At 45.3% G+C, this 24408-nt stretch overlaps 2 protein-coding genes across 5 annotated transcripts in view; one reads left to right on the top strand and one right to left on the bottom strand.

Moving 5' to 3' along the window:
- The window catches only part of COQ6 (coenzyme Q6, monooxygenase), a 28637-nt gene extending 14563 nt beyond the window's left edge, over nt 1-14074 (top strand). For all 3 annotated transcript variants that reach the window (XM_045014126.1, XM_045014125.1, XM_045014124.1), the window contains exons 2-12: nt 27-161; nt 5534-5592; nt 6515-6638; nt 7140-7270; nt 7876-7983; nt 8085-8147; nt 8526-8633; nt 10472-10674; nt 11495-11610; nt 12804-12970; nt 13896-14074. In XM_045014126.1, coding sequence (XP_044870061.1) covers nt 27-161; nt 5534-5592; nt 6515-6638; nt 7140-7270; nt 7876-7983; nt 8085-8147; nt 8526-8633; nt 10472-10674; nt 11495-11610; nt 12804-12970; nt 13896-13925 — 1244 coding nt within the window. In that variant the 3' untranslated portion in view covers nt 13926-14074. The remainder of the gene's footprint in view (nt 1-26; nt 162-5533; nt 5593-6514; nt 6639-7139; nt 7271-7875; nt 7984-8084; nt 8148-8525; nt 8634-10471; nt 10675-11494; nt 11611-12803; nt 12971-13895) is intronic.
- The window catches only part of ENTPD5 (ectonucleoside triphosphate diphosphohydrolase 5 (inactive)), a 41031-nt gene continuing 30686 nt past the window's right edge, over nt 14064-24408 (bottom strand). The window contains exons 12-16 of one of the 2 annotated variants that reach the window (XM_045014128.1): nt 22122-22262; nt 21566-21622; nt 20129-20244; nt 17365-17491; nt 14064-14548 (exon numbers count right to left, since the gene is read on the bottom strand). In XM_045014128.1, coding sequence (XP_044870063.1) covers nt 17405-17491; nt 20129-20244; nt 21566-21622; nt 22122-22262 — 401 coding nt within the window. In that variant the 3' untranslated portion in view covers nt 14064-14548; nt 17365-17404. Of the gene's footprint in view, nt 14549-16973; nt 17492-20128; nt 20245-21565; nt 21623-22121; nt 22263-24408 lie in introns of those variants that run through there. The other variant, XM_045014127.1, reaches the window with a different exon arrangement.

Below are 24408 nucleotides of genomic sequence, written 5' to 3'. Positions count from 1 at the left end.
TCTTAATAAATGTTTGCCTGTTTCAGGACATGATGTCCACTTCCGTGAGAAGAAAATCCTGTTACTGGAAGCTGGCCCTAGGAAAGTGTCTGGCCGTTTGCCTGAGAGTTACAGTAACAGGGTCAGTTCCATCTCCCCTGGTTCAGCCACCCTTCTGAGCAGTGAGTACAGCTCTTCTTGTTCGTTCTGTATAACACTTTAATCTGAAATTGGAACTGGTTTTATTTTTGTGAGGCCTTTGAAAATTCTTCAGATTGGGACTGTCCTTCTTAAACTGACTTGGCTGATTCCTACTCTCCATTTCTTACTGCCGAGCATTCTGAATTGAGGTGTCTAAATCAGGCTTTTCTAGGTTAGGGGCATGACTTCTTGTTCTGGAATCCTTGTTCATTTTGTATAGATTTTTGTGTGATTTCAGTGCTAGTGAAAGATCTTCAAGTGACAGCCCTAGAGTATTCTTTTTACAGAACAGATACAGCCTGGATTGTGTGAAGGAATCTTCTTACATTGTTCCCTAGTCTATGTATTGCACCCCTGCCATGGAGAAATTGGTTCTGCAGCATAATTCAGTCTCCTGGGCCCATTCAGTCTTTGACTTCTCTGCTGATGCAAGATGGACAGTTAGTGTTGATGGTAGTGGTGGATTTTGAGATGTGAAGGCTTCTCCCCGCTCCGGGTAACCAGACTGAGGTTTGCAGCCACAAAAAACTAATTTCACAGCCTGGTTCTGAAATAGTCTTGTATCTGCTTTCTGATACACAGCACAGAGTTGGTTCCTCCAAACCTTTTATTCCCTTTCTTCTTGCTTTTCACAGCATGAATATTTAGGTAGGTGGGAAGATTTTGAGCTGGTTCATGCTCCCTAATCCTGCTATCTTGAAGCCATACTACTTATTTGTAAACTAAGGGTATGTCTACACTGGAAACTTCGAAGTGCTGCTGCAGGAATGCTCCCGCGGCAGCGCTCTGAAGTATGAGTGCGGTTGGGCGTGAGTTCTGAGGGAGAGCTCTCCCAGCATTCCTGGTAATCTGCCTCCACGAGGGGATTAGCTCCGAGTGCTGGGAGCATGGCTCCCAGTGCTCAGAGCTTGTCTACACTAGCGCTTTAAAGCACTCAGATTTGCTGCGCTGAGGGGGGTGATTTTTCACACCCCTGAGCTAGCAAGTTAGAACGCTATAAAATGTAAGTGTAGATAAGCCCTAAGTAGGGTTAGATCTGGTTAGGACTTGGATGTGTGAACAACCCAGGTGCTCCAGAAAGTGTATTGGTAATTTTATCTGAGTTGTTGCTGAACTAATGCCCCAGCCTGGAGCAGGGGCTCAGTGCTGCTGGAGTTACCATTATGAGACACACAACTGAGATTCTGACCATTTATCCTATGGCACTCAGGCCAAGAGCAGGGATATCTCTGGGTCCTGTCCAAATTCCAACTCCGGTAATTCTGCTCTCTCTTGCCCTCTTTTCTACCACCTCTGACAATTTCATGGTGCCTTTCATCACAAAGGATCCCAAATAAGTCTGGTTAAAATATTGTAAGTATTTTCCATAAACATTTTTGAGTGAAACAAAAACTTCTTTTTGCAATTTTTTATGGACATTTTTTTTCCCAATTCCAAAAAAACCCAACCAAACAAAAAACTTTGACGGTTCCTCTTTCTTCCACTAGGAAAGGGAGGGACTAAAAATAACAAAAACCAAAAACGTATTGTTTTAAAATGAAGCAACATTTTTCAGTTTGTTTTGATCAAAAATTTTGAACTGTTAGACAATTTTCCAGAAAGCCATTTTTTCTTCACACACACACGCACACGCACACCCCTCCTCCCCCATATTGACAGAAAAAAATTCAACCAGCTCTAATCCCAAAACATTTAACAAACAGAAATGTCTTCACCCATCCCTGAAATAGCCATCTTTGAAATAGAAGGATGGACTTAGTCAGCATTTGCAGAGCAACAGGATTGAGCCAAAAGAAATCTGACGAGGTTCAACAAGGACAAGTGCAGAGTCCTGCACTTAGGACGGAAGAATCCCATGCACTGCTACAGACTAGGGACCGAATGGCTAGGCAGTAGTTCTGCAGAAAAGGACCTAGGGGTTACAGTGGATGAGAAGCTGGATATGAGTCAACAGTGTGCCCTTGTTGCCAAGAAGGCTAACGGCATTTTGGGCTGTATAAGTAGGGGCATTGCCAGCAGATCGAGGGACGTGATCATTTCCCTCTATTCGGCATTGGTGAGACCTCATCTGGAGTACTGTGTCCAGTTTTGTGCACACACTACAAGAAGGATGTGGAAAAATTGGAGAGAGTCCAGTGGAGGTGTCATAAGTAGTTAGTTAAGGGTTAAGTTCTACCTGTAAAGGGTTAACACAGACCTGGTGAAACACCTGACCAAAGGACCAATCAGGGAAGAGAAATTGAAAATCCCAGAGAGCGGGAATTTGGGTCTCTGTGTTCTTTGTTCTGTGTTCTTAGCCGTCTGGTACTACACCAGCCCAGACGCTTAATCAAGTCTGCTCATCTCTCTGAACTAATTTCTTCTATTCAAGCTAGTGAGTATTAGAAGTACTGGGTAATTTCATATAAGAATCCTGTGTCTGCAATTCTGTGTGTTTGTATTGATTATTCGTAATTTTGCCTGTATTGTTTGTACTGAGGAAAAGGGAGAAATTTCTCCAGGGATTAATAAGATTAGACCCTATGAATGTCCATCTTGGATTCATAGAGATTGTGTATTTTTTCTCTTCTTTTTTTTATTCTTTTAATAAACTCTTTTAAGTTTAGGACTTGGTTAAGTTCCTTACCTGTGGATTCAGGGGAAGGAAGCTAGGCGCCACTCTGTGGAGACAAGGGTTGTCTCCAAGCAGAGAAAGCAGGGAAGGGAGAGGGAAGGAAAGGAATCTTCCTCCCTCTGTAATTTGATCTGTGCTTCCCCGGGAAAGTCTCTGGAAGGAGGAGAGGGAGGGGGGAAGTGGGCCGCTTCCCTGTGTGTAGAGATTCAAGGAGTTTGAATCAAGGTATCTCTCTCTCCGGAGCAGGCTGGAGAGAGGGAAGAGAAGGGAGGGGGAAGGTTCCTCCTCTGTGAGTGGATCTGTGTTCCCAGGGAGTGTCTTTGAAGGGAGACAGGGGGGAAACAGAGGGGTGTCTCGATTCACCGAATAATCGAGTGGTGGCAGCGAGAAGGAACCCTACCCTAAGGGTTAGGGTGGGGGGAGAATACCTGCGGGTCCCCATCTTTGAACCCACAAGCTCAAAGTGGGGGTGAGATCCCAGGACATGGTGGCAGCGGAGTTTCGAACCCATTGTTAGGAGTTTTCAGTTTCAGCAGTTTGGCTGGAGGGAATTAAGTTTCCAGCAGGCTTTGTTGGAAGCAGATTTTCTTTCTTGTTGCTTGGACAGGCAGCTTGAGGAAAAGGCAGTTTGAAGCAGTTTTCAGGGTTAGAAGGAGTTTTTTTTTCTCTGCTGGCTATGCTGAGGAAAAACTCTTCCCTAGGAGGTGTGTGCATTCCTTAGGTGGGCAACAAAAATGATTAGGGGAGCACATGAGTTATGAGGAGAGGCTGAGGGAACTGGGATTGTTTAGTCTGCAGAAGAGAAGAATGAGGGGGGATTTGATAGCTGCTTTCAGCTACCTGAAAGGGAGTTCCAAAAAGGATGGATCTAGACTGTTCTCAGTGGTACTAGATGACAGAACAAGGAGTAATGATCTTAAGTTGCAGTGGGGGAGGTTTAAGTTGGATATTAGGAAAAACTTTTTCACTAGGGGCAGGGCTTTGGAGCTGTGCTCCAGCTCCAGGCAAAAACCTGCAGCTCCACTGCTCTGGAGCTGCTCTGTGCTCCAGCTCCGGGCTCTGCTCCAAAGCCCTGACTAGGAGGGTGGTGAAGCACTGGAATGGGTTACCTAGGGAGGTGGTGGAATCTCCTTCCTTAGAGGTTTTTAAGGTCAGGCTTGACAAAGCCCTGGCTGGGATGATTTAGTTGGGGTTGGTCCTGCTTTGAGCATGGGAGAGTTTTGAAACAATGTGTGGAAGGCAAGAGAAAAGCAAACAGGTGTTCATATGATCAGGGTTGGGTGGGGAAGCTAGATTACATCAGGAGTTGCAGATACTGAAGTGAGAGATGATCAAGGCCTGGACAAGGATTTTAGGAAAAGAAAATGACATTTTATAGTAGTTGTGAAGGAAAAATTGACAGGACTTGATGCTGGCTTGGGTGGGTGGCAGAAAGAAGAGTCTAATGCAGGAGTGTGCAAACTTTTTGGCCCAAGGGCCACATCTGGAATAGAAACTGTATGGCAGGCCATGAATGCTCACAAAATTGGGATTGGGGTATGGGAGAGGGTGCAGGCTCTGTTTGGGCGTGTGGGCTCCAGGGTGGGGCCAGAAATGAGTTCAGGGTAGGGGAGGAGGCTCTGGGCTGGGGCAGGATAGTGGGGTGCAGGTGCGGGCTCCGGCTGGGCATGCAGGCTCTGGGGCTGGGGATGAGGAGTTTACAGTGCAGGAGGGTGTTCTGGGCTGGGATTGAGGGGTTTGGAGTGCGGGAGGGAGATCAGGGCTGGGGCAGAGGGTTGGGGCATGGGGAGAGGCTCAGGAGTACTGGCTTTGGGCGGCATTTACCTCAAGCAGCTCCTGGAAGCAGCGGCATATCCCTTCTCCAGCTCCTCACAGAGACGCAGCCAGGCGGCTCTGTGTGCTGCCCTGTCTGCAGGCGCTGCCCCTGCAGCTCCCATTGGCTGTGGTTCCCGGCCAATGGGAGCTGCAGGGGCAGCGCTTGTGGTGGGGGCAGCTTGCAGAATGGAGCCCCCTCGCTGCCATTACGTGTAGGAGCCAGAGGGGGGCTCTGCTGCTGCTTCCAGGAGCCGCGTGGAGTGACCCCCAACCCTGCGCTGCAACTGGAGTGCTGGAGCGGGGCAAGCCCCAGACCCCACTCCCCAGTGGAGCTCAAGGGCCGGTTTAAAACAGCTGGCAGGCCGGATCCAGCCCGTGGGCCGTAGTTTGCCCACTCTTTATCTTAATGTGACACTGAAGTTGCAAACCTGATTAATGGGAAGGATAGTATAGTCTTCAGGGATAGAGGAGGAAAAGGGGAATTTGTGGGCTGCTGAGATAATCTGATGTGTGGCTACAGGCAGATCTGAACCCTGCATCCTCATGATGAAAAAAGTGTTTTAATCAATTGTGTCCTTGAGCCTTTCCCTCCTTCCTGTGCCCCCAACTCAGAGCCTAAGTATATGTAGCGAGAGTTGACTGTATGCTACACTGAATTCCTGAAGTCAGGCCTTCACTGACCCCAGGCAGGTGGATCTTTCCTTCTGTTTTGCATCAGTATCAAGAGTGGTGTTGAGAGCCTTATAAAAACCTAGACAGACCCAGCTCTGTATGTGGGTGGAGAAAGCAGTCTATGGCTAGGCTGGAAGAGTGTTATTCATTAGGGGATTGAGGGGAGAAAGAGAGGAACGTGAATCTGAGTCTCATTTTGGTCTCACTGTGACTGGTTTCTCTTCATGTTGTGGGTCCTTCTCTCTCTTTTAGGTTTTGGTGCCTGGGATCATGTCTGCAGCCTGCGATACAAACCCTTCCGGCGGATGCAGGTGCCTGACTCACTGCCATGAATGCAGTCTGTCTGTTTCTGCTAATGTAACTAGAATTCTCAGAAATATTTACCCCTAATAGCCCAACATTTGTTTCCTCCCTGGAGAGAAACAGGGCACACTGACTAAGCCTGTTGTATTCTAGGTGTGTCAGTCTTCCTAGGATCAGAGGGGTAGTCATGTTAGTCTGTATCCACAAAAACAACGAGCAGTCTGGTGGCACCTTAAAGACTAACAGATTTATTTGGGCATAAGCTTTTGTGGGTAAAAACCCCATTTCTCAGATGCATGGAGTGAAAATTGGAGATACAGACAAAAATATACTGGCACATGAAGAGAAGGGAGTTACCTTACAAGTGGAAAACCAGTGTTGACAAGGCCAATTCAGTCAGGGTGGATGTGGTCCACTCCCAGTAATTGATGAGAAGGTGTCAATACCAAGAGAGGGAAAATTGCTTTTGTAGTGAGCCAGTCACTCCCAGTCCCTATTCAAGCCCAAATTAATGTCTGATATCAGACATCAGGAATGGTAACATACAAAAGCCAATAGGAGAACACTTCAATCTCCCTGAACATTCAATAACAGATTTAAAAGTTGCCATCCTTCAACAAAAACTTCAAAAACAGACTTCAAAGAGAAACTGCAGAGCTACAATTCATTTGCAGACTTAACACCAGTAATTTGGGCTTGAATAGCGACTGGGAGTGAGAGTCTTCCTAGGAGACTTTCTCACCTTTCTTCATCCTCCCTCAATCTCCTGACATTAGCAGCCGGAGGGATGATTCCTGATGGAAATTCTAGAGATTGCCTATCACCTTTCCCTGTTAAGGGAAAGTTGTGAGCAGGTCCTGATGGAACTGCACAATTCATGCTGAATCTATGCAGTGTGATAATATTTTCTCTCTCTCTTCCCCCTAATAGGTATGGGATGCCTGTTCAGAAGCCATGATAATCTTTGATAAAGACAACTTAGAAGACATGGGTTATGTAGTGGAGAACAATGTCATTATGTCTGCTTTAACCAAGCAGTTAGATGCAGTGTCAGGTAGGCGATGATTGCTTTCATTTGTTATTCACAGTGTGGGAGCGATCAGTGAGTTGCATTCAGCAGGGAGCTCTGGAACGGGAAGAGAGAAGGAGGAAATCGATTCAGCATTTCTTCAACTCAGAGGTTTATGGAGAAGAGTCAGTCCCTCTGGGTTAGGAAGAGATACTTGTTCTCGGTGTAACTGTACCTATGCCTTCTATCCTTAGTCCTTTTCTAGACTTCACACATGCACTCACTGTGGAATCTTATGTTTTGTTGTGAAATGTCTTTAACTTCCCCCCTGCTCAGATATTTGAGAGGTGATCAGACTCTGCAGTGATGGGGGCAATATAAGTGCCTAGACAGATTGCTTCCTTGTGCCCTGAGGGTGGGTGTCAATGGGGTCAGCTCCGAGAGTCATTGTGTTGCCTAGCTGTGCCTTGCCTTTTGCTCTCTTTGTAACTTTCCTTCTCTTGTGTCTGTATCACACTGTGACCCTGCTATGTTGTGTTCCATCAGATCGGGTGGAGGTTCTCTACAGGAGCAGAGCAGTTGGGTATACCTGGCCCCTTCCCTGTCATCTCTCTGACACAAGCCCTTGGATCAAAATTGACTTAGCTGATGGACGCAGACTAGAGACCAAACTGCTGGTAACTAAACTTCCATTTTCTGAACTAAATCCATTGGAAAGAACTTGGCAAGAGACCACCGTCTCTTGCCAAGTTCTTTCCAATGGATTTAGTTCTGATTTCATGTCGTGGTGCTGCTCCATTAGTGGGGAGGGTTTGAGTGAGGAGAGCTGCTGACTGTGTCAGAGATACTAAGGGATAATGTTGGTAGCCTTCTTTGTGGCTAGCTGAAGAGGACTGCTGAATTAGGTATATCTCCAATTTTTTTTTTTTTAACCTCTATCTCCTAGAACTGGAAGGGACCTCGAAAGGTCATTGAGTCCAGCCCCCTTCCTTCGCTAACAGTGACCAAGTACTGATTTTTGCCCTAGATGGCCCCCTCAAGGATTGAACTCACAACCCTGGGTTTAGCAGGCCAGTGCTCAAACCACTGAGCTGTCCCTCCCTCCGTAGGGCTGAAGAGGCTGCCTCTTGTTGCAGTTTCTCATTTATTTAAAAGAAACCACATACCCAAGTGCAATGGGGAGGCCTTTGCTACTCTACTCACTGCAGATAACAAGGGCTGGAATACTGATTTTTTTTCTAAAGCCGTTGACGAGGTTTCCTGGTATCTCATCCCTTTACAGATTGGTGCAGATGGTCAGAACTCCATGGTCCGGAAAGCAGCTGGAATTCAGAACATCCACTATCAATATGATCAGTCAGCTGTGGTTGCTACTCTGCACTTGTCTGAGGTGAGAGCCTGCAAGTTCCTGAGCTGCAGTGTCTGTGCAGGTTAAGTAGGTGATGCAAGATCAGCAATTCTCATCAGTCCTCATGTTTCTTCTTGTTATAGGCCACAGACAACAATGTAGCATGGCAGAGATTCCTCCCTTCAGGGCCAATTGCTCTTCTCCCGGTAAGAGACAGTGACTTTTGACTCACCCATCTTTAACTCTTTGGTCTGTTTTTTTCTAATCACCTTTCTTCTACCTTTCAGTGCCTAGTTACATTGCCTCTATCTTGCCTCAAGACTTTTCCTTCTTTCTATAACTCTTGTCTGTAGTTGTTTTTCCCCCTCTAATTCTTATTTATTTTCCTATTTCCCACCTGTTGGCTTTTTTGGGGTCTGGAGCCCTTTGCACATGTTGGTTCTGGGATAGGTGGAATGAAGGCCCTGGTCCAAATTAGCATGTGGGTGGGGCCTGGGCCCTTTCCTGGATTGGCATGCTGGGGAGCCTTGCACAGATTATTTTTCTGTCTCTTGATACTGACTCTTATGGTTCTCTTGGGTCAGCTCTCTGACACTGCGAGCTCTTTGGTTTGGTCCACATCTCATGAACATGCATCACAGCTTCTTAGTATGGATGAGGAAAGCTTTGTGGACACCATCAATTCTGCCTTTGTGAGTATCACCATTTCATGAGGATGCAGAGCTGACTTTGCTGTGATAAGGGATAAGATAGAATTCTTAAGTAAATTAAAGAATGGTGGCCATTTTGGCCCCTGTTTACTCCATCCTATTATACAAAAAATACTCAGTGAAATTAAGATGGCAACTTTAAAATGAGTAAAGGGTAATATTTATTAATAGAACATATAATTAACCTGTGAAACTTGCTGCTGCAGGATACTATTGAAGCAAACTTTTTAATAAGGTTCAAAAAACATCAGATGCCTGTCTAAATAAGAATAGCTTCTGAAATGACACTAGCTAGAGTAAAACAAAGAATGTCAATCCTCCTCCTTCAGTGTAATTACCAGGATTTCAGGGTGGGAAGAAATGTCCCTCTCATGGGATACCACTGCAGGTAAGTGCATTATGGAAGACTTGCATCTTCCTGTGATGAATCTGGAATTGACTACTGTTGTTCTGACATGTATGGACCTAACATCATTAATGTATTATGGAAGTTGCAGTAAGTTGACTTGGAAGAAAAGTATGCTAGTGTATGCTGAAAAACATCACATGGGTAGGCCTGATCTGGTCCTCATTTTAAAAGCTGAACAGGTTGAGCCTGGTTAGTTCTTGAATTGGAGGCCTCTGAAGAGAAAGGTGTATATATGTTCCTTGTGTCGTGGACAGCAGCTCCTCTTCAGTCTCCTACAGAATCTCACCCTGTAATTCTAGACACACTTCCTTCCCTACCATTTTTTCTGCATATATTTATATAAAAATAAGCCGAACAAAATTTGTATGCAAAACCTGTGCGTGCATTTTTACAGTGCAGTTGTGCTTTGAGATGGCACTTCCTTTGATTATCCTAACTCATGCACTTCCAAGGCTCCAACAACTCTTTAGTCAATGCAGGAATTCCTTGGAGGCCCAGCAAGCCTATTACTTTTCACTTCCAGTTTATTTTCCACAAAGTCTAACTTGCCCTTTAATAAAGAATTCTTCATTTTAGTCTTGTGTTCATTCACCGTATGCTCTGACTTGTGACACTTCTATCATTCAGATCTGGTTAATTTTCATTAAGGTAGCTTTTGGCTTTGAATCTCTTTTTTTATTTGTTGATTATTAGTACATATCTTATCTTGCTCAAATAGAATGGTATAGGCTCTTCTGCCTGCTATAATCAGTACTTGTGAACTTGCATGGATACTAACCAGGCTGTATAACTAGTAGATAAAGTGTCTGATTTAAATGCACGAGCAGTAACTTGAAAGCCTATTACGATTTTACTTTTACTAGATTTCTATTCACTTTTCCATTAGTGCAGTTACAAGCTGACATTCTTAACACTTTAAGTCAATCAAAAAAGTCTCACTAACACATTAAAAAAAAACCCTGAAATGGGATATCTTCACATGGGAGCTCTATTAAAACACCTCTCAGAGAGAGGGTCACCCTTTGTGACTGAAGTTAGATTAACACTGGAGATAGTGATGGAGAGTGAATTACTTTTCAAAACGATAGGAGGGGCAGGCTCTCCTTGTCTAAGATGGTCTCCTACTAGGCCGTAATGAAGATGGTTTTGTTTGCTGAGTGGTTAGAACTGTGTATTTGGTGACTTTGTTCATTTATGCATCAGTCTGATATTTATTAGGCCATGTTGCTTTTGGGTGTTAGTAACGGCAGAATGTGCTCTTTGGGGCAGGGAATCATGTCATCCCTTGTGCTTGTTCAGTGCCTAGTATATTGTGTGCACTACACAAAACAAAGTGTTTGCAATTTTGTTGGGACACCCAGAAGCCTTGGGGTTTGGGGCACCATATAAATCAGTCTTTATTGTTATTCAGTGGAGCAACCTACACCACTCGGACTTTATTGATACTGCTGGATCCGTGTTCCGATCTGCTATTTCTCTCCTGATGCCATCAGGCACTGCAGCCCGCCAGCTGCCCCCAAGCATCGCCAGAGTGGAGCCAAAGAGCCGAGCTGTGTTTCCCCTTGGAATGGGGCATGCCACAGAATATGTCAGGCACCGGATGGCGCTTATTGGGTAAGTTGCTTATTGAGGGCTGCAGGTGCCATGCTTATTTTTATGGGAAAACAGGCCATTCCTGGTTCCATAAAGTGTGTGTTTGGGGAATGAAGTGATGCGCACCTGGCACAGCAGGGGTGTGGATTATTCAGGGAGGGTGGTAGTTGTGGTGCCAGACATGTTCCTCTCCCCAGTTAACAGGTGGAGCAAGTGGATTACATCTGGAGCCATGGAGTGGAGAGGTTCTTCAAGGAAAAAGGCAGGCAGAGTATGTGTAGCACAGTGTGGGGAGGTCAGATACTTGTTAGATAAGGTGTGTGTGTGTGTATATATATTTATAGGACATGGAGGAACTATAAGGAGGGACTTATTAGAGAAAGGAGCTGAAGTGTGTGCTACTCCAGCAGTTCTCAACCAGAGGTCCCGGCCCCCCTGGGGAGCCACGAGCAGGTTTCAGAGGGTCCACCAAAACAAACCAGAGAGCAGGGCCAGCATTAGACTCACTGAGGCCCAGGGCAGAAAGCTGAATCCTGAGCCCCACTGCCCGGGGCTGAAGCCTGAGCAACTTAGCTTTGAAGGGCCCCCTGTGGTGTGGGGCCCTGGGCAGTTGCTCTGCTTGCTACCCCATGATGCCAGCCTTGGCTTTTAATCTACTGAAAAACAGTTGTGGCACAGGTGGGCCATGGAATTTTTTATAGCATGTTGGCGGGGGCCTCAGAAAAAGGTTGAGAATCTCTGTGCTACACTCAGAGGGCAGGGACTTAGTGGGTAAGGAAAACATGGACTGTCTCTGCTCTCCTCTAGTTAGGATATGAGATGCTCTCTGCTCTGCCCTTAGGGATGCAGCACACAGAGTCCATCCACTAGCAGGACAAGGTGTAAATATGGGCTTTGGAGATATTGCATGTTTGACACATCACCTCAGCACAGCGGCCTTCAATGGGAAGGATCTGGGTAAGGAATAATCTATGGTAATAATTTGAATATCCCCTTCTCCAAGTCTCCCAGCATATCTGAACTTTTCTTTTACACAGTGAGCTCTTCAGGGTAAGGATTGACACAGTTTGTTTCCTGTACACCTCTGGGCACATTGGTGTCTCATAAAATGAATAATGTATCAGCATATTTATAAACTGGGATGAGCTGGAGTGTCCAAACTTCATCTGCGGACCAGTCAGAGAGTGATGCTTCTGGATGCATTTCCCTTCCCAAACCCCATGCTGTGTTGCCTGGTTTACAGAATGTTCCATTCTGCTGGCCACTGGTGTAAGGAGATGTGGGAATAAGAGCTTCTGGACGGAACAAGGAACTCTTGGATCTTGCTACTTACTGAATAGCACCTTATTAAAATGAATCTAGAGCGGGGGAGGGCAAATTATGGGCCACGGGCTGGATCCGGCCCATCCAGGCTTTCATTCCGACCCGTGGGATTGCCAGCCCTGTGGCGAAGCGGGGCTAAGGCAGGCTCCCAGCCTGCCCTGGCCCCACGCCGCTCCCGGAAGTGTCTGGCACCACGTCCCTGCAGCCCCTGAGGGATAGTGGGGGCAGAGGGTTCCGCGTGCTGCCCTTGCATGCAGGCACCGCCCCCCACCCCCCCCACAGCTCCTGTTTGCCGGGAATGGGGAACCGCGGCCAATGGGAGCTTCGGGGGTGGTACCCATGGGGCCCAGGAGCCACTGCTGGGAGCGGTGCGGAGCCAGGGCAGGCAGGGAGCCTGCCTTAGCCCTGCTGTGTGCTGCTGCCACCCCAGAGCCGCTCAAGGTAAGCGACACAGAGCTGGAGCCCGCACCCCGAATCCCTTCTGCAGCCTACCCCCATGCCCTGAACGCCCTGCCATACCTTCTGCACCCTGCCCCTATGCCCTGAGCCCCTCCCGCACTCTGCACCCCAGTCTCTTGCCTTAATCCCCTTCCTGCACACTGCACCCACTCCCACCTGCACCCCAACCCCCTGCCCCAGCCCTACATTCATGGCCCTGCATGCAATTTCCCCACCCAGATGTGGCCCTCAGGCCAAAAAGTTTGCCCATCCCTGATCTAGAGGGTGCAGAGGTAGTTGGTGGGTGTGTTTTGGGTGCCTGTGGAGCTCATTATGTCAGTGGCATGAGCAGTTGGGACTGCAATTTATTTCTCTCCTCTCTTTTCCAGGCTCCATAAAGCACCTCTTACAGTTTGAGACAGAACGTCAGAGGCATAACCTCTCTTTAATGGCTGCCATTGACTTGTTAAAGAGACTCTACTCCACAAGTGTCGCTCCCTTTGTGCTATTGAGGACATGGGGATTACAAACAACAAATGCCTTGTCTCCAGTCAAAGTAAGAGGCACCGTTAGGACACTACAAACTAACTTGTGGTGATACAGTGAGCTGTCACTAGCAGATTCAGCAGGAATGACATGCTGTGTTCATATGGCATGTGAATGAGGCAATCCAAAGCTATATTTGGGTATCTGGCTTGAGTGGTCTTCACTTCTGTGCCATTTGTTAATGATTCTACCTTGGCTACAGTATGGGTCTCTTCCTGTAGCCCAGATAGGGCTACCTGAAGAGAAGTGGCAGTAACTGTGTTATCCCTAAAGATTCATTATTTAATTTTTTTTCCTGAGGCCCAGATGCCAGTGTGCCACTTCCACATAGCCAGATGACTTGACCTAGTTGCAGTGCTTTTATGGTGAGCCATCTCTTAGGCAAACCACCTATTATCAGCACAGCTCCCTCTAATCCAGCAACCGTCACTTTGAGTTTCTCAGTTTTTGATTTGATTCACCCTGACTGTATGTAACTCCTTGAGATATGTTGCAGATGGTTAGAAGCTGACTATTCTGAACAGCACTCACTTAGGAATGAACGGTCTCCTAAGACTCAGTGGCTGCCAGTGGAGAGTAATGTGCAGTGTTCTGCACTAATGCTTTGACTACCTTGAAAATGCTTTTATCTGACCAGAAAGGAGATTGGGGCTTTTCATTTGTTTTTCTCTTTCTAGCAACAAGTAGAGTGGGTCAGCCCTTGGTGCTGGGCTGTTTAGGAAGGACAGTAGAGGGCTCCACTTGTCTTCCCTGTGTCTGCTGGAAAATTAGGCCATGTTGAATCCCTCTGCCTTCCTTTCCTTAGGCAGGAAGAGAGATGGTATCCAGTGGGGTAGAGGGAAGGAGGATGCAGCAGCTTTCTCTGCTTTGTTTCTAAATATTTGTGTCTCACTGGTTCACAAGTGACTCATTTTTCCCCCCCTTTTCCTCTCTAGGAGCAGATTATGTCCTTTGCCAGTAAGTAAGTTCTCCATGTGTCTAGAGCTGCAGTTCACCAGTGACTGCTGGGAACCTGAGATCTTTAACCCTGTGAGGACTATATCATGTCTGGTTTGGAAATATGTATTTAAATAGTGTCTTTGAAGAATAACAATAAAAACAGGTGGTTTTTTTAGTTTTTTTTTTTTTAAACAACATATGCTCATCTTTGCTGAAGTTCTGTTTGTTCTGCTCTCCTTTGAGGACCAATTCCTGTCCTGTGGCACTAGTAGTTTCAGCCACTGAATCATCTTTGCTATGTGCTTTCATATAGAAGTGGTCCTTTTAGCCTAAGGTTGAAGAGGCAGTAAATGTACTGTTTTCCCTATACCTTGCTGCACTGTGGTGCTCTCCCTCTAGGTTGTCGGCCTCCAGCTTCTGGAGCAAGATCTGGTGCCAGAGGTGAGTGTGGTTTGCAGCAGGGAAGCTAATTCAGGGTAAGATAGGCTCAGGCTTACAGAGCCTGAGCCTATATCTCCTCTTCCCCAAACAACCCCCTCTTGGGAGGGCTGAGGGGTGTCTAATGGAGGGCCCTTCTCAGGAAATTGGCTAGTCTTGAGAGTTGTGCATGCCATCCCAGTTCTTTGGTACTGAGGAGTAACACTGAGATCTAGAAAGGAGGAAAACTTTATCACCAAGGTTTGAATCCAAGAACATTTTGTTAAAAATAGCTTTTTAATTACTAAAATAGGCATTTGAGTGGCCTTAATGTTCCAAACACCAGGCTCCTGCATTAGACAATTAATTACTTCATGCTGTAATACAACATCAGCACTGGATTTATATTTTATAGCAGTGCTATCTGTACATTTAACTAATATCAGGAATTAACATTACAAAGGGGACGTAAATGTGAGCTTGTGACTGAAAGCAAACTCTCTCAGGCTATGCCTGCACTGCAAGCGAGTGGTGTGACTCCCCTGCTCGCATAAGCATACATGTACTAGCTGTCATTGAGCTAGCAGGAGTATAAATAGCAATGTAGCCTCGATATCATGGGTAGCGACAACGGAGGCCCAGCTGAGCTATGCCAAGAACATACCCACTGGTTTTAGGTGTGTTTGTACTCTGCCCGTCTCTGCTATTTATACACTTACTCGTGCTGGTTCCTGTTGAGCCAGCATGTATACACGAGCAGGGGTATCATACCCCTAGCTCACAATATAGACATAGCCCTAAGCTCTACAGTCACTTCTGTTAGAATCAGTGTCCTTTATCCAGGCACTTTCTCCTCTCCAGCAATGATGCAGATCGGGACCCTTCTCTTACAAGGCTACTTTGTGCTTATTAATAAATAATCTTGTTGCACTAGGGTAAGTATGCAGACTTGAAGAAGCAGGTGAAGTCCCCAACTCACCTCTGGGATTATTGAGATGAAAATTTAGGATTCCATCCTGCAGATCTTGTGCAAGTTGAGAATTTTGTGCAAGGACTGCACAATCGGGCCCTTGATCAGCAACAGCAGTAATGCTTCAGTTTACAAATTGTACACTGAAAGATCAAGGCCCGGAGCATTCCAGACTTAATGCAGCTTTGATACAGAGAAAGCAGGTGCTCCTAACAGTCTGTAGTGCCTGAGCTTGATACTAAAAAAGGCCTTGAACATATGGAGAGGGTGGTAGGTCTTCTCTTGGCCTTGTCTCACTCCTGCCCCTGGCCTTCCAGCTCTACATGCAGTTTGGTCTCATTCTTGCTCCCACGGTCAGATCTAGAACTAGCAGCAGGGGCTCAGATTAATGGGTGGCTAAAATAGCTAGTTCTCAGCTGTCATCTAGCCATGCTATTGGTCACTTCATCCAATCTTGTAGTCAGTGAAAATTCCAAGATAGAAAAAAAGTTTGCTGAAAGCAAGACTTACAGTTGGTAGATGACTGCAACTTCCCTAGTAATGTGTGCATAGCCAGCACTGCCATGACCTCTGTATTATTTGCCAGAACAGTCATTTCCGCATGAGGATGTGGTGGTGAAGGCTTCTTACATTCCCTGTACAAGAGGCCAGTTTTGAGGTATTTCACACTTGAGGGACTGGCCTGTTTTACTGGGAAGTTGCAGGGGAATCTCTCAGGTTATTATGGGAGCTTTGCCTCACCTCAGGTGGAAGAGAAGGGGCAGGCAGTTTAGCATGAGAGGGAAAAGACTGCCCCCAACAGGCTGTGCTGAAGAAGCAAGCTGGCAGTGAGCATCTGCAGGGATGGGCTGTCTCATGAGAGCACTTTTTGCTTCCAAATGTAAACCTCGCTTTTGCTTCCACATAGCCATTCAGGCTACGAGAGATTAAAATGGCCACTTTTGAAACACACCATTGGACAACCAAGTACTGTCATTCCAGAGTGGCTGGATTGAGGGAGAAGAGGAAATACTGAAGCTACAACCCCTTCCTTGAGTGCCCTGTTTCTACAGACCAACTGTATAAGATATTAAAAAAAGACACATTCTCTACCCCAGTGCAGTGACTTGCCAGGAGTCTTGTACTAAGAGTATGGCTGTATAAAACAGAGGTTGTAGGGTCCAGCCATGCTCCCCTCCCCCTCAGTAGCTTAGGTTTGTGTGTTACGGGCCCAACCCTGCAACATTATTATAGTTCCTGCTCTCATTGACTTAAGTGGGGAAATGAAGGATCTGTCTGATTCTAATTTGAACAGGAACCAAGTTACCTCCACTCCCATTTTCCTCTCCCTTTCACCTCAAGTAAGTGAGAAACCATCTGTTCTTGTCTCACCATAGCTCCTTAACCAGCATCCTCTGACCAGATAATTGATTTTTGGTTCCATGCTGATTCTACCTTACTCAATACTGCTTAGCATGAGACTGGTCAGAGGGGGAGAACAGAGGGAGAGGCCCAGGCTTCCAGACCAAGACAGCCAATCTAACCCCTTCTTGCCTTCTGCTAAAACCCTCATCCCTGCCCAAGAAACACTTGCTTTGGAACTGGCCAATCCTGAAAGGGTAAAAGCCCTCAGTATTGAGCAGTCTAAGGGCTAACACACTGAGGTTTACAACACGTTGGGGATTTCACTCTGCGTTGACTGCATGTGTTGATGTGTTTGAATTTTTATATTTTTTAAAATTTTCAGGGCCAAACTTCAGTTCTACATGTAAAAATGATCAAGCATCATCCGCCAAAGGTCTGCAGTTTGCCAGGGCATGACAAGCACTCTGAACTGCTGGTGACATGGGGCATCTATGAATCCATTCACTGAACCTGTGTCTGGGCTGCTTATAAGCACAATTAGCTTCTTTGGCTTTCAGGAGGCAGATTTTGGATATTACAGCAATTAAGTTATTTAGAAACCATAGTGTGGCTGCTCTCATTGCAGCTGGGAACTGCCTAGTCCTTGGGGAACTGATTCCATGGCTTTGATCCATGTTTTGCTGAAGGACTGACTCCTGCTGAGCTATGCAGTTGAAATCTGAACTTGTTCTCACTTCCTTCTGGAAAGGCCAATGTTCTGTAGGGGGTGCTGGCTCAGTGGGAGAGCCCCAGAGACTGCAGCAGGTGAAAGGTGGCACCCAAGGCCCAGCTTGTCTCTATGTTGTTCACTTTCTTTGTTAACTATGAAGAAACAAAAAGAAATCAGTCAGTTGCAGCATTTCTCCCAGACTTATACAGCTGCCACCATAGACAAAGAACATGATTACTTGCGGCACCTTAGAGACTAACAAACTTAGTAGCCCACGAAAGCTTATGCTCCAATAAATTTGTTAGTCTCTAAGGTGCCACAAGTACTCCTGTTCTTTTTGCAGATACAGACTAACATGGTTGCTACTCTGAAACCTGTCATAGACAAAGAGCAAGCTGATGAGTAGATGCACAGAATGGCAGCAACCTCAAAGAGCTTCACTCAGTACTCTGCAAAGGAAAACACAATGGATATTGCCTGGAGGCAGTAACCTGAACTACTAGTGTCCAAGAATATTGGTTATGGAATCAGATGGCTTTTAAAAGAACAAATACAGTCTCTCTCCTTTGAGTCCAGTTGCAACTTGGCATGGGGATGGGGGACTGCTTGGGCAGCATAGATTCCTGCTTTTTATTAGGTGTTGTACTCATCTGTAGCCCACTGTACAATCCAGACCAGTATCCTTTTCAGTTATTTGACTTTGTCTCCCTCTGCACCTCCCAGTACCACTCCTCACTATCCTGCCTTCTCCATGCTAGCCCCTACTGGTCCCTGGCCTGATAATCATACTGAAGACAAGAAATTAAGAAACAAGTGATTTGGGGGAAAAGAGTAAATACACTGAGGAAGCAAAGTGAACAGTCTCATCCTGCTCTCCACTGTAGGAAATCCTCCCCAACCTCAGACTACCTCCCCACAGACCTGCCTAAAATCCTCCCATAGCAACAAGTTGCTAAATGTTCTCCACCTGGGATCTAGCCAGCTACAGGAGGGGAAGAGCTAAGCAGAGATTGGCACTGTGAAGAATAAAGCCCACAGAACTTCCCTCCACAGTTAGAACTTGGGCCACAGAGAAAAAAAAATGGGATAAACACAGGAATTCTTATATTTTCTTAATTCCTGTTTCATAATTGGTAAGAACAATAGTGACCCCTGATCTGGACTTTTCTAAGGAGCTGGATTAACCTTCAGAGCGCTTAGGTTCAAGTGATTATACACATGGAAACCGCACATCATGAGGAGGGCTGGGGTCACATGTCCTAGATGGATGGAGGAACCAAGTGCTTCACGGGGGAGGGAAGATGGTGGGGAAGAGGTTGGGTGGGAGTTAGCAGCTGGTGAGAATGTAAACCTGCTGCTGCCAAATTTCTCTTCCGCTTCTGCTGCTGTCCATGTCCAACACTATCTCACCCCAAGCCTTCAAATTTCCTTCCATATCAAATCCAGTCTTGTTTCAGTCAAGGCTCTGTGCACATCTCATCTCCTGCTTCTCTTTCACATCCATTCAGTGTGCACATCTACTTCCCTTCTCACCCTCTGAATCCTTTTTCCACAAATACCTCTGTGCCTTCTCCCATGCTGTTCCCCCTTCTTGGAACAGCTTCCTTGATCCTGTTCCCCATGCACCCTCCCCTCCTCCTCTTTCACATCCCTCTACAGCCACCTTTTCTTACATTTCTTCCACCTGAACCCTCCCTCTAACACCAACCTAAATAAAAACCATGTCCACTATGAAACAAGCAGCCTCATCACTTTATTTAGAGGTAAATTTTATTCTTACTCACTGTCACCCCTCTCTCCAGCAAGACCTTTCCTCTCATCTGTACTGGAAAGGGTTGGGGGGCAGTAATTATTCTTTGCACAGTGCCACACACACCTACAGCCCTATGTACAAATGTCAGACAGCAGCATCCAGGGTGCGGCTGAGAACTGGAAGGTAGGGAGTTGGAAGAGTTTGAATGCACATGGGCAGGAGAGACGGAAGTAGCTGTTCAAAAATAAGAAAGTCAGCTTGGCCTGCACATCCAGTTTAGATGGTGGAAGGAAGGTCAGGAGGGGCTCTGCAAATGGGCATTTGCTCTGGGAGTTTGTTAGGTGGTAGAAGAAGGCTGGGAAACTGCAAGGTGTATTGTGCTACTTAGGAGGGAAGAGCAGCTGCCAACAAGTGTCTCGGTGCAAATGACTAAGGACATGTAAAAGGCAGGCACAGCCACAGGGACTTTAAGAGTCCAGAGCAGAGAAAAGCCAAGAGCCTTTGGCTCATATGTACATCAGATACATTCCCTTCCCTATGTGACTAGCAGCACCCGAGTTAATTCAAAGTGGGAGAATTTCTCTAGTCTAATTTTATTTTCACCACTGATGCTGTCGAGTCCTCAGAACTTCCATGTTGGGGTTGCACACACAGCAGAGGAAAGTTTTTGTTCATATCTATTTACACTGAATATAAAACCAGGAAATTAGTTCTAATTTTAGGTTTTGAAAACTTCTTGTATTATTATTTTAAACAAACTCTAAATTTTGTGTCAAGTTTGAGTTGACAAGATCACCAGGAGATGACAAACTTCTGGAAGTTTCTATTGTTTAATTCTAGGTCACCATAACCAACAGGCCAGTGGCTATATTCAATCCCTTGCCAAAGCAGTGAATCTATGAAATGCAATCCGTCTCATCCCACCACTGTGTATGTAGAAGGAATTGGTGAGACTCCATGAGCCAGAATGTTAATGCATCTTCTTCACTCAAGATACAGGAAAGCCAGCACTAGGTTCTTGCAATGCTTCTCTCACCTGTAAGAGTGTGTTATCCCCAAATCCAAAGCCTTCTTTTAGTAAGGCAGTGATGTAACTGAGATCCATACAGAGGAAAGGGCTGGCGGAGGTGTACCTGTCCATGTTATCACACACTAGAGAGAGAGAGAGAGAGAGAAAGGGCTCAGAAGGGTATTCATTAGTAGAACACTTAACTAAACAGCACATATGATCAGAGCTCATGGCACAGGTGCTGAGCACAAGCCCTTTGCTTCCAAGTACAGGGAATCATAGTCTGCACAGCTGTTCCTTAAAGAACACATTTTAAAGACCATTTTCAAAAGCACCTAAGTCACTCAGGAGCTTAAGTTTAATTGAAAATAAAAGGACATAGGCTCCTAATTCACTTGGGGGGTTGAAAATTTTACCCCAAACCATGTAATTTAGCCTCTTGGACACAAATGTGATTTGGGGAGGATTATGAATAATTAATAGATGGATTAAAGTGGCAATCAGAGCCCATTTTAGTTAAAAATTCTGTGTGTGGGCACAGGAACACCTTATTCTTACGGAACAGCATACATGGGGGTGATCAGCCAGCAGGTCTTGGATCTCATTCTTTGGGCTAATGTGCTATCAGGAACACCATATTCAATGATGGATAGAGCAATGAACAATGTGACAACTCAAAATGCACTGCCATTAGCTTTGTAAACACTAAGTTCAAGTCTCAGGATGGTGATTCATAAACAGATGAAAACACATGAATCAGGCCCTTCAAATATTTTTTCATAATAGGATGTGAAAACTAGATGATCGACTCATGGGAGGGTGAAAAGAAGAAGTGGCTTCCAGGTAAATTTTAACAGAATTCAAAGAGAGTCCAGGTTGTTTGAGATATAATGAGTTCAAAAGAGATGGGATGCTGGACTAACAAGGGTCATCACTCTGCTAATTTCAGACATGAAGTCCAGGAGTCCTTATCGATTTTAAGTATCAGAGGGGTAGCCGTGTTAGTCTGGTTCTGTAGAAGCAGCAAAGAATCCTGTGGCACCTTATAGACTAACAGACGTTTTGCAGCATGAGCTTTCGTGGGTGAATCCCCACTATTCACCCACGAAAGCTCATGCTGCAAAACGTCCGTTAGTCTATAAGGTGCCACAGGATTCCTTGCTGCTTTTATCGATTTTAGTACAGTAGATCCACTTCCTGCCACAATGATCCTTATGAATGAAACATACTTCCTGAACTGTAAGGCCAGTATGCTTTCCATCTTCAAATTCCTCTATTACAAGAAATGAGTAAACTAATAAAGGATACATGACAGGGCAGCAAGGGATAGATGGAAGGAGCAATTGGGCATAGCTGATTTGTATTTATTTTTAAAATCGGTCCCATGTTCTGTACTGTGTATAATTATTGCACATATTGCCATTGTCTCCCTTTCCCATCCCTCTCATGTTTCACAATATTTACCTTCTTTAGCTTTTCTTTCAAAATCTCTCACTTCTAGAATGCCTCCCTTTTCATAATCTGAAAAGACAGACATGAGAAAGTACCATCACAGGTCTAAGAAACTTACTCTGAGGCAAAGGATAGATTCTGCAGCACAGAATACACAGAGCTGCAGAGGGTAGAACACAAGAAAGTGAAAGTCGTTATCTACTGAATGCTGTATGCAGTGCAGTTGTAGACGTGTCAGTCTCAGGGTATTAGAGAGACAAGGTGCGTGAGGCAACATCTTTTAGTGGACCAACTTCTGTTGGAGACTGAGAGAAGCTTTCGAGCTACACAGAGCTGCTCTTCAGGTCTTGGAAAGGTACTCCAAGACAAACTGTGTTGGGGGACTCAGCTCCATGTTTGTTCCCTAGGTGTGTTTCTTCCTATCTTCCATCAAAGCCACTTGCCATCTTCCCCACACCCTGTTCTTCCCACCCCTCATGCCAAGTAACCTCATTGCTTCAGTTTCCCTCTCCTAGTTAATGAACATGCACATCATCACACAAGAGCTCTCTATCACAAGCTGATTTACCTATCAGGTCGGTGTCAACAGCTCGATCATAATAATAGGAGAAGGCATAGAAGGAGCGTCTGCGAATCTCATCTGGCTGGTGCAATTTCCCTTGTACAACCTTCACCACTTCTGAATAGCAAGGCTCAAATCCTGTTTCCCCTGCCAGGACAAACACACACAAAAATGAACCCACAAAGACAGATCAGGAGATAGAGGAACCACTGACAATTTGATGGGAAAGCAAAATAGAAAGCAGAGTCCAAAGGAGAAATAAGAAACGGAGAGAAATTCAGCAAAGGGTGAGAGGGAAGGAGAGTGTGTGAAGAGAAGTTTAGACATCCAAACCCAAGAGAAAGTTCTCTTCTCTCAGCAACCCTCCTCCTTAGTACACTAAATATATACTTAGAGTTTCAGAAAGCCTTTGACAAGGTCCCTCACCAAAGGCTCTGAAGTAAAATAAGCTGTATTGGGATAAGAGGGAAGGTCCTCTCATGGATCAGGAAATGGGTAAACGATAGGAAACAGGGTAGGAATAAACAGTCAGTTTTCAGAAGAGAGAGAGAAATAGTGGTGTCCCCCAGGGGTCTGTACTGTGACCAGTACTATTCAATATATTCATAAAAAATCTGGGAAAAGGGATAAACAGTGAGGTGCAAAATTTGCAGACAATACAAAATTACTCAAGAAAGTTAAGTCCAAAGCAGACTGCGAAGAGTTACAAAGGGGTCTCACAAAACTGTGCGACGGGGCAACAATATGGCAGAAGAAATTCAGTGTTGATAAATGCAAAGTAATGCACACTGGAAAACATAATCCCAACTACACCATACGAAATGATGAGGTCTAAATTAGCTGTTATCACTCAAGAGAGACAGCGTGGAGTCATTGTGGATACTTCTCTGAAAACATCTGCTCAATGTGCAGCGGCATTAAAAAAAGGGATAGATAACAAGACAGAAAATATCATAATGCTTCTATATAAATCCATGATCACCCACATCTTGAACACTGCATGCAGATCTGGTTGCCCCATCTCAAAAAAGATATACTGGAATTGGAAAAGGTATAGAGAAGGGCAGCAAAAATGATTAAGGGCATGGAACAGCTTCCATATGAGGAGAAATTAAAAAGACTGGGACTGTTCTTAGAAAAGAGATGACTAAGGGGGGGGATATGATGGAGGTCTACAAAATCTTGACTGCTGTGGAGAAAATGAATAGGAAAAAGTGTTATTTATTCCTTCACATAACACACGAACTAGGGGTCACCAAATTAAATTAACAGGCAGCAGGTTTAAAACAAACAAAAAGAAGTATTTCTTCACACAATGCTTGGTCAACCTGTGGAACTCTTTGCTAGGGAATGTGAGGCCAAAACTATAACAAGGTTAAAAAAAGAACTAGATAAGTTCATGGAGGATAGGTCCATCAATGGCTATTAGCCAGGATGGGAAAGGATGCAACACCATGCTCTGAGTGATCTTAGCTGTTTGCCAGAAGCTGGGAATGAGCAACGGGATGGATGGATCACTTGATGATTGCCTGTTCTGTTCATTCTCTCTGAAGCCCCTGGCACTGGCCACTACTGGAAGACAGGACACTGAGCTATATGGACCATTGGTCTGGCCCAGTATGACGATTCTTATGTTCTTTCTCTACTCCAGCATCATGCTTGGACTCAGCCAGGACCCAGGCCCAACTGTGTCACCTGGTACTATTTACATCGTATGAGTTTTTGCAGAACTGCATATGAATCCTTCAGAGACTAGGCTGCACAGTGTACATACAGGGCTCCCTCAGTGCAGGCAGAGCTCTCATTGTGATCCACTATAATCCTTAGATCCTTTTTCTGCAAGACCACTGCCTAATCAGGTATTCCCCATTTTGTAACTGTGCATTTGATTTTTCCTTCCTAAGTTTGTACTTTGCACTTGTCCTTGTTGAATTTCATCTTGTTGATTTCAGACCAATTCTCCAATTTATCAAGGTCCTTTTGAATTATAATCCTGTCCTCCAAAGTGCTTGCAACCCCTCCCAGTTTGGTGTCATCCTCAAATTTTATAAGCAGACTCTCCAAGTCACTAATGAAAATACTGAATAGTATCCAACCCAGAACAGAACCATGTGGGACCCCATTAGATACAACCTCCCAGTTTGATGATCCATCAATAATTATTCTGACAACAGATTTTCAAGCAGTCATGCACCCACTCTATAGTACTTTCATCTAGACCACATTCCCCTAGTTTGCTTATGATCATCTCACGTGTGATGGTGTAAAAAGCTTTACTAAAATAAATCACATC

The sequence above is a fragment of the Mauremys mutica genome, chromosome 4, assembly GCF_020497125.1.
Source record: "Mauremys mutica isolate MM-2020 ecotype Southern chromosome 4, ASM2049712v1, whole genome shotgun sequence".
Lineage (NCBI taxonomy): Eukaryota > Metazoa > Chordata > Testudines > Geoemydidae > Mauremys > Mauremys mutica.
The sequence above is the reverse complement of the archived record's forward strand: the minus strand, read 5'-3'. Positions and strand labels throughout refer to the sequence as shown.